General features: G+C 39.8%; 1 protein-coding gene across 1 annotated transcript; it reads left to right on the top strand.

The window, feature by feature from the left end:
• The first annotated feature begins 474 nt into the window (after positions 1 to 474).
• On the top strand, positions 475 to 3029 carry LOC127426634 (somatostatin receptor type 2-like). Its single transcript, XM_051673563.1, has one exon. It carries the CDS (start codon positions 1085 to 1087, stop codon positions 2132 to 2134), a length of 1050 nt encoding a protein of 349 aa, XP_051529523.1. The 5' UTR covers positions 475 to 1084; the 3' UTR covers positions 2135 to 3029.
• Positions 3030 to 10089: the final 7060 nt, after the last annotated feature.

Below are 10089 nucleotides of genomic sequence, written 5' to 3'. Positions count from 1 at the left end.
TGTGTATATATGGTCCATTTGCCAATGATGACTCCCTCAGTTACTGTTTTTTTGCATCTATTGGGAAGTTCAGTGTGAGAATTGGGGTATTCCAGCAATGCGTGTCGGAGGAGGAACAGGACTAAGGTGATCACTCATTACTCTTGCCATTTTATTTGCGACCATTTCCACCTACAGAGGCCTTGTGCTCTGCAGCCGGTGATAAATTATTCACTGACCAACAAACAAAGACAATCAGCGAGAAATATAAACACAGGAGGGGGGCAATACAGCATTTTAAACAAGCAGTGGGAGCCAGCTCAAATTCATCACTCATCAGCTGGAGATGTATCTGGAAAGTGGGTGGCCCAGAGGGGAAGTTGGGGGTTGATCAGCTCAGATTGACCCCCCACTGAACTGCGAGGAAAGGGAGGAAACAGAGGGGTGGAGTGAAGGAGGAAAATGAGAGGGAGCGAGAGTAAGGGAGTGTGAAAGAAAGAGGCTGGATGGGATCTTCTGAGAAGAATGTTTAGTTATGAAAACAAAAGTATTGTAACAGATGGCACCTTGGAAACCTCATAACAGCGGATTGGAACGAGCCAGCACAGCTTATCACATGAACAGGGCAGTCGGAGACAATCTGTCAGCAAATGTCCTTTCACACACACATACACGGACACACAAACTCACACTCCGGGCGCTACTGGGGGGATATATAAGAACTCACCAGGAGGGTCTAACACCCACTAGATTTCTCAGAGGAACTGTTTTGCAGTTTGGGTTTTTCTCCCACATAGATCTGTCAGCAACTACCTTACCAGCCCTTTGAGTGCCAGAGATGGTACCAGTTTGTGGGTAAAGTATGTTTTTCCTCAAAGCTTAGGCTGAAATTTTTTTGATGGCTAATACTGAAGTTCCTGGATTGAGAAGATAAAACTGCTTCAAGCACAGGAGAAAAAACAATGTTTAAGGATGTAAACTAGTGGTGAGCAAGGACTATTTACGTCAGCAACTTCTTGGACTTTGATTGTCCTGCATTGTATTTTCCTTCTCTTCCTTTTAACACCTGTAAACATCTCCTAGAGGGACTACAAACTGTACAGAAATGGAAACTGCAATACCTTTAGGAATGTTTTACGACAACGTGTCAATTCTGGATCTGGACAGTACTTCGATAAACAATGTCTATTTTCACAAGAATTTTGATGCCTTCAATGTTACCATGGCTGTCCTCTACCTGGCAGTATGCATCGTGGGTTTGGGCGGAAACTCCCTGGTCATCATCACCATTTTGAAGCTGGACAAAATGTCATCTGCGACCACTGTCTACATTTTTAACCTCGCTTTGGCGGATGGCCTTTTCATGATAGGACTCCCGTTCATTGCTATCCAAAACTTCCAGGACCAATGGATCTTTGGAGACCTGGTCTGCAAACTGGTTATGGTTCTGGATGGCATCAACCAATTCACAAGCGTATTCTGCCTAACCGTGATGAGTGTCGACCGCTACATGGCCCTCGTAGACCCATTGCGCTTTGCTCGCTGGCGGACACCTCAACGGGCAAAGATCATTGCTGCCCTAATGTGGTTTATCTCACTATTTCCTGTCTTGCCTATGGCTATTCACTTTTCCGCCAACTATGGTTTGTGCACACTAGACCCCAACGTGGCCTCTGACACTTGGTGGTTGACCTTTCTTAGCTATACATTCGTACTCGGCTTTGCCTTACCCTTCACCGTAATGATTGTATTTTACACTGCATTGGTGGCAACTCTCAGAAATGCCATGCAGCAGGGTGGCTTTTCCTCCTCTTTGGAAAGCCACAAACTGGAGAAACAGGTCACCAAGATGGTCGTGGCAGTTGTTCTGGTGTTTGGTGTATGCTGGCTGCCATTCTACGTCTTCAACTTCTGCTCTCTGCACCGAACGGACCTGGTACTCAACTTCACCCGTGGCTTTGAGTTTGTGGTGCTGCTGTCCTACTCGTGGAGCTGTGCCAATCCCATACTGTACGCTTGTCTGTCAGAAACATTTCGAAGGCATTTCCACGCCCTCCTCTGCCCCTTCAAGAGCTCACCCACACACTGTGACAGAGACACTGAGGGGTACGTCTTGCGCGATACTAACATACAAGATGTGAGTGTTTTAGCTTAGGAAGTTTCTCACTGAGAACATCTGAGAAAAACAGACAATCCCTACTTCCAGCATCACCAATCTTAAATCTCATTACTTTAGTGCACTTCAAAGTACTGCCTTTTCCACCACTGAGATTGCTTTTGTTACTATGCAATAGATAAAAATACATGAGCAGACTGAGACATTGATAAGTGGCTAGTGGATCATGATAACTCACCCTTTAATGGCACAATGATTTCATGACAGCAATACCATAAGCAAAGTTGACTTAGTGACTGAGAGTTTACTCTGTGTCTCCATTTAACGGAAGGAGCATGTTGTGAGGGTGATTATGCAGTTTCTGGCCCCCTGTACGAGTGCTTTCAAATTGATTGTGATTTGAATGATGTCACGGTTGTAATGGCATCCAGCTTGGACCGAATTATTTGACGATTCTTGTGAGACTGTTGCCACACGACTTAATATGTGATAATGATTCATGAGGAATTTGTTTTGAAAAAGTTGAATTAAATGTTAATGGTGAACACTGCCATGGGTTTTTAAATGGTCTCGTGTTTCCAATTATTGAAAATTATTTACACATGCGGGGTAATATATATTTATAATTATCTTGATACCATTTGATATGAAACCTTTTTTTTTGGCAAAAATTGTATATTTGACAATCGTTTGAACTTTATTATAAATGAATAATTTACCCCATATTTTCAATGTATCAATATTTTTTTCATATCAGCTTCTTATTGGGCTGTATTTTTATGCCAATATTTTACTCTATTGCATGTCTAGGATTTTTGCATATAATCATCCAAAGCATAGTTTAAATTACTTGTTATTGCACATGTAAGTTATCATTGTTTATAAACATTAAAATGTGCTGTAGTGTGTAATTCTCTTTGTTCAAGTCAAGAGTTTGTATTGTTTAAACATATATAAATCTTCAAGTGTCACGCATGGGACTGTTGGAGGAGGTTGGACAGTTACTGTGCATTTTGGAAATTGTGTCTTTTCTTGGTGTTTCCCTTAACTGTTCCCATATATGTCTTGTGAACCTAGTTAATTCTTTTGTATTTGTAGCCCTAGTGTACTCCTTGTCTAGCATTGTTTGGTGTTCTAGGTTCAGTTTGATTAGTCCTTTAGCTCAATTTCTAAAGTGTTTAGTCAGTTCACTGAATCACTGTGAATATTCCTCAATGGGAGTTCACTCCTTGTCAGAGAGAAATTATTTCCTTTGCTGGGTTCTTTACATGGTACTGCATTCTGTAACAGAAATCATCTGGTGAGCAAAGATTATAGAACCCAAGTGCAGATCCCTGTATTGTAAACAAGATTATTCAGAGCAAAAATGTGAAATGCAAAAAGAACCAAGACTAAGAACTCACCACATGATACTGAGTACAACAAACAGGTGAACCACAACTGAAACAAAGCTAAAGGACTCACCAAACTGAACCTAGAACACCAAACAATGCTAGACAAAGAGTACATGAGGGCTATAAATACACAAGAAATACCTAGGTTAACAAGACACACCTGGGAAAAATTAAGGGAAACACCAAGAAAAGACAAAACTTCAACAATGCAAAAACTTTCTAATAAAATCCAACCTCTTCCAACAGTCCCATGCATGACACCAAGCACATCCTATCAAAGGTTTTTAGTAAACCGAAGTAGTCAAAAGAACACATTTCTGACTAAAACTCAAACAAACATATGCATCCAGTTTTTCTACTTGAAAATGTATAACCTCTTGTGGATGCTGCAGATGAAAACAAATCTATCATCTGCATCAATTTTGACTTTGGTTGGTATTGATATCTAGCTTTCAAAAGCTTGCTACTGAAAAAGTGACCAACAACAACAGGCCTTTGTCTCACATCTGGCCCACATTTAAAATGATGTAAACCTGCTGTTTTTGCAGCAGTTTTATAGGCAGCCAAGGTGCAATACAAGCCTATAACATACCTTTCCTTTTTCCCTGTTCATAGTTAAAGGAGTAACTTGTAGATAGAAATTTCATCAAAATAAGGGAACAACAGAACATGTATACAGCTACAAATTAAAAATTTTCATAAGTCAGTTTGCTTTTACTAAAAATATTACAATGTATCAGACAGGACTTGGTAGAAGGCTATATAGTTGGAATGCTTATAAAGCATAATTCTCATTCCCAGAATTTAGAGAAAATGCATCTCATGCTTCCATGCGGCTGGACGATTATGTTTCATGACAACCATCAAGAATTTATACATCTGATGTAAAAATAGATGCAATCTGAGTTTATCAAATCTTCAAGATAAACCAATTAAGATACAAAATGAGAAGTCTAGGAATAGCTCTCATGCAGATTATGTTTTAAATTTAATCTCTCAGGGAGTTATGAGATTACATCCCCTACTCTAACCAAAGGACAGTATCTATGTCATAAGTGTCTAAAAATAATAATTATTTTTATTTAATCAGGAAATAAATACTGTAATTTAGAATATTCACTGTCAACATGAAGCTATGATGTGACAGGTCATTAATTTTACATAAACCACTTTTTTTTTTCTCCTGTGGATATATTAAAGATCAAGATAAACAAGATCAACATTATAGTTTAACATAGTGTAATAATGTTTGTTAATGTTACTAATGAAAGTTATTATATGATGTTACTGATCGAATCTAGCATTGTTATATTTGAATGTCCATGGACAACATACTTTTTTAATCAGAATCCTTCATATTTAAATGGGAGGCTACAACAACATTATTTTGCCATTTCAAAAACAATAAATGGATGTTTCACGAAGAGCCCTGATGACCTGAAGTGTCTAAGAGTTTTAATTAATGGTTCCACAAGCTTAGCAGCCTTTGGCTTTGTGCCTTAGAAAACATATTTTTAAACTACTGGCTTCCCTATTCATTTAACATCAGTAGCATCACAGTTTCAATAAATTGACAAAGGCTATATATATATATATATATATATATATATATATATATATATTTTTTTTTTTTTTTTTTTTTTTTTTACACTACATGGCCAAAAGTACAGTATGTGGACACCCAAACACCACACCCCTTAGTTAAACATTTAATATCTAAATTATGCATTGATACAGCTTTCAATAATCTTGGAAGGCTTTCCAAATGTTGGAACGTGGTTGCAGGGATTCAGACACAAGAGCATCAGTGAGGTCAGGCACTGATGTTGTCAAAGGGATCTGGCTCACTGACGGCGTTCCAGTTCATTCCAAAACTGGTTTTGGGTGAGAAACAGACCAAAATGTAACTCCTTACAGTCTCTGCAGATGTCAAGATTGTGAAAAAGGAGTTCCATTTTGGTCTGTTTCTTGGCAAAAAACTATTGTATCACTTCTGAAGACATGGACCATGTAAGTTGTATGGATTACCTTTATGCTGCCTTTACTATATGTCCTTTTTGGAGCTTGAAAGTGCTGAACCCCATTAACTTGCATTGCATGGACAAAAACACAACACATATCCTTCAGAAAAAATCTTCTGTTTTCGGTTGAAGAAATTAATTCATACTTTGAGTTTGAGAAGGCAAGGGTGAGTAATGATAAAATAATTATAATTTTTGGATGAACTATTCTTTTAAGTAATATTTATATGTTGCATATTTGTGAGCATCTTGTCAGGTTGACTACTAAGTGATGCTTATTTAACTGCACTATGACAAGTCTGTTGGATGTTACCTTACAAAAGAGGCAACTATTACCACTCTAGCTGCAAACAGCATTGATCTTACAAAAGGTATAAACAGAAATATTCACATAGACAGACAGGAAGCAGTGCAAACATAATGGAAATGTTACATGAATTCTCACTCAGGTTTGTTGACGTGTTGAACTCAAGGTTATTATCGTAAACTAAAATTAAAGCTTAAATTAAAAAACATTTTCGTAAACTGAAATAAAAATAAAAATCAACATAATTGGAAAAACTTAAACTAAACTCAAATAAATTTTCATGGCTCTGAAAAAACTCAAATAAAATACAAATAACCTTAAAAAAATTTAGTTTTCGATTTTGTTGAAATTAAGTTTTTAAACCTTTAAACCTGTTATTACCTTAACATGAAGATGCCACTATAGGTGGCGATAGCACAAGCAGATGTCTATTGCCCTCATTACATTAGCAAAGACAGAGCAGGAGGGAATCACTACAGTACATCATGGAGAGAAGCAAAGCAGGTATAAAACTAGGGTGACCAGCAGTCTGTCCCGGATTTACGATGTGTGTCCCGGTGTCCCGTCATTTCTCTAAAAAATGTAATAATGTCCCGGTTTCAGCTGTTAGGCTCACTGATTTTTTTCTTTGAAATTAAATATCATCAACGTCCTTCTTGGTATCGTGTCTGGTATCTATTGCAGGGAAGGGAAAATATTTTATTGCATTGCACGATGATTTGACAATACTTTCATTATAGTTTTGCAGCAATCCGCTCAGAATCTATATGGTTACCATGACAACGACTCAAGCGCTTGGCGCTCTCTGCCGCTCTCTGTCATCATCCAACGTAAATTAGAAATGCCAAAATGAAAATGCATGTTCATCAAGCTGAAAGAAGCCAATCTATTTCTTTGCACAGCACATGAAAATGGAATTGAAATGTTTTGCTGTCACTGTAAATGTTCACTTTCCCATGGCTGCAGTGTTAAATAAGAGATTGCAGGTCATATTCATACAGCTGTATTTTTTTTAAAATAGTACAAGCACTTAAATGTGGAATTGTGGAATTGTATTTTAACTTTGAAGTTCCAATGTTGCAAATTTTGTGTAAAAATGTGTAGCTGACAAGAAATTTCAAGCACTTATAAGTCATATCGTTATTACACATGCAGTATATGACATCATATGGATAGACTACTGGACTATATGTAATTTGTATATTTTAAAGTATCTAAAATGTGGTTAAAATTGTATAAAACAATATATAATAAAATAAAATAACATTTCACATACTAAAAGATGTTGTATTGAATTTAGCTACATATCTTAATGCAAATATATATACAGTATATACTGTATATATATGCATGTATAGCGAACCCCCCCAGGTGTTCCAATTTGAGACTTTCAAAATCTGGTCACCCTATAGAAAACACGCTAGCCATGTCTTGGACTTCAATTGTGACACATTTGAACCTCTATTGGAATGACTGTTCATTGTGTTGCCAATGCATGATGTTAAAACAAAGAGAACACAAACAATATAATATCCAGTATTATCCAGACTTTCTCTCTCTCTCTCTCTCTCTCACACACACACACACACACACACACACCCACACACCCACACACAGTCTTTTCATAAGTATTATTTACAAACTGTACATTTGGGTGTCCAGCTATATGACCCACGTTGCACAAATGCCTGTTTTCACTATTCTATATGTATCACTTGATATAAAACTAAAACTAAAATAAAAACTAAATGTAATGAAAAACTAAAACTAAACTATCAAATATTTAAAAATTAAAACTAAACTAAAACTAACAAAGAACTAACAAACAAAATGAAAACTAAATTAAATTGGAGTGAAAATTTGAAAATGAAATAGAAATAAAAACTAAATTTAAAATTTAAAACTATTATAACCTTGGCTGAACTGTTGCTAATGTCTCAGGGAGCCCTAATTCATGGGGTGCCCATAGTCTTCACTTTTTTCCCCACTTACTGCTAGTTCTCTTGCTCAGTTCCCTCATTAACCACAAATCTTTCACTTTCTCATTACTCATGCATAAGCATCTCTCTTTTTGCCAACAAACATCCTGATAACCCTGTTATTTATTTATAGATTATTCCCATTACTGTTAATTTCATTAACCTGAGGAGACCTTTCCATTTTCTTATCCTCTCTAGGGGTCTAAGCCTGAAAAAGTGAAGCTAATCTCAACAACTGCCTTTGAAAATTATTGCTAAAATAAATGTGAATCAAATGGAATACACTAATATTTATTATTCTCGATAAAAATATACTCAAAGTTCAAAAAGAAGACAAAGCTATTCGCAAATGCCATCTCTTTTGTTTTAAGAGTCAATATTTTAAACTTCAAATACAGTCCATTGTAGTAACCATTTCCAAAACTCCAAAAGTGGTCAGGGATTTGTTGTTTTACACAAATATGGTTGTTTCTCAGTGTTGGCCTAAAGTAAGATATCGTCCTGGTTACTTTCGTAGCCTCCGTTCCCTGATGGTCACTCTTGGGAGCCCCAAACACCTCTGATCTTTGAAAAAAGGCCATGGGAATTGGCGAGTGGAATTTGCATGCCACTCTCCCGGACATACGGTATAAAAGGAGCTGGCTAGCAACCACTCATTTAGGTTTTGTGCTGATGAGCCGAGACAAGGTCCCGGCCATTTCAGCGGGTAGTTCAGTGTTGTGGCAAGAGGGACACAATGTCTTATTCCCTCCATCAGGGAACGGAGGTTACGAAAGTAACCAGGATGTTTCCTATCTGTCACTCACTCAACGTTATGTCGATGTAGTGACACTAGGGGTTCCTATACAAAACGCCACAATGACTGAACTGTGTTACGTGGACTGGCGGTGCGAGATGGGCAGACCGCTGTGTGCCTCATAGCCAGCACACCAGGCCATCACGTAACCTCCCCTAACGTTCTTATGAGCGTCGAATGGTCCCTTCGGGGGCAAGTCGACTGCCCAAAAAATAGGGACAGGCTAGTCCAGCCGTGGTCTCTTTTCCTCTTTTTTTCTCCCCAAAAAGATTGGAATTTTGTATACCGACTGGGGGCCATAATTGTCTACGTCGGGGAGGGGTGTCACTCCCAAGGGGAAATACCACGGAGACCACACTCTGCCCGGGAGGGGGGGGGGGTATTTTGAGTGGAAATACGTCACATGGTCTTACCGAGTCTTGTCGGAAGTATGTCATGTGGAGCAGTCCCATGGTAGGTCCTACCCGAGGGGGGAGGAAATTATTTCCTCAGGGAAATTATTTAGCGGAAGATATATCACATGGGGTCACCTATGGGGAACCGGCGCATGTGGAGCACCTACCCCAGTACAGGGCTTAGTTAGTACATGTACTGGGCCGGCAGCGAGTTTCTCCGCAAACTCATCTGCCACAGGGCTAAGGAGGAAAGTCATCCAGGGATCACAACTTTGTGAACACGACTGGAAGTCAAAGTGAACGTCTTCACCTCAGGGGGGGAAAGGCGCTATGCGCAAGTGGTACACCCTGCCAGCTGTCCCGGAACCTGCTCGAACCTGACAATACACGGGACGAGACCGGCTCAACCCGGAGATTGTAGAATCTCGCAAAGGTGTTGCATGTTGCCTAGCCCACTGCTCTGCAGATGTCTGCTAAAGAGGCGCTATTGGTCAGGGCCCAGGAGGCCACCACACTCCTAGTAGAGTGGGCTCGTAGCCCCACGGGGGCAGCACGTCCTGAGCATGATATGCCATCATGATGGCGTCAATGACCCAGTGGGCGATCCTCTGTTTGGAGACAGTGCTCCCTTTCCGCTGACTGCCAAAGCAGACAAAGAGCTGCTCAGAGCTTCTAAAGCTCTGCATGCAATCCAAATAGATGCGTAAAGCACGCACCGGACACAGCAATGCCAAGGCTGGGTCTGCCTCCTCCTGGGACAGTGCTTGCAGGTTCACCACCTGATCCCTAAACGGGGTCGTGGGAATCTTGGGCACATAGCCCGGTCGGGGTCTCAGGATCACGTGAGAGTAGCCCAGACCGAACTCCAGGCACATTTCAATGACAGAGAACGCCTGCAGTTCCCCTACCCTCTTGATGGAAGTGAGCGCAATCAGGAGGGCAGTCTTCAAAGAGAGTGCCTTTAGCTCAACTGACTCCAGGGGCTCGAAGGGAGCTACCCATAGACCCCGAAGGACTGCCGAGAGGTCCCGCGAGGGGATGAGGTGCGGTCTGGGGGGATTCAACCTCCTAGCGCCTCTCAGGAACCAGATAATCAAGTCGT

This window comes from Myxocyprinus asiaticus, chromosome 36, assembly GCF_019703515.2.
Source record: "Myxocyprinus asiaticus isolate MX2 ecotype Aquarium Trade chromosome 36, UBuf_Myxa_2, whole genome shotgun sequence".
NCBI lineage: Eukaryota > Metazoa > Chordata > Actinopteri > Cypriniformes > Catostomidae > Myxocyprinus > Myxocyprinus asiaticus.
Note: the sequence above shows the minus strand (reverse complement) of the source record. Positions and strands in the feature narration are given on the sequence as shown.

Coding starts and splice junctions, on each gene's coding strand:
- LOC127426634 (XM_051673563.1), top strand. CDS start 1,085: ATGGAAACTGCAATACCTTTAGGAATGTTTTACGACAACGTGTCAATT.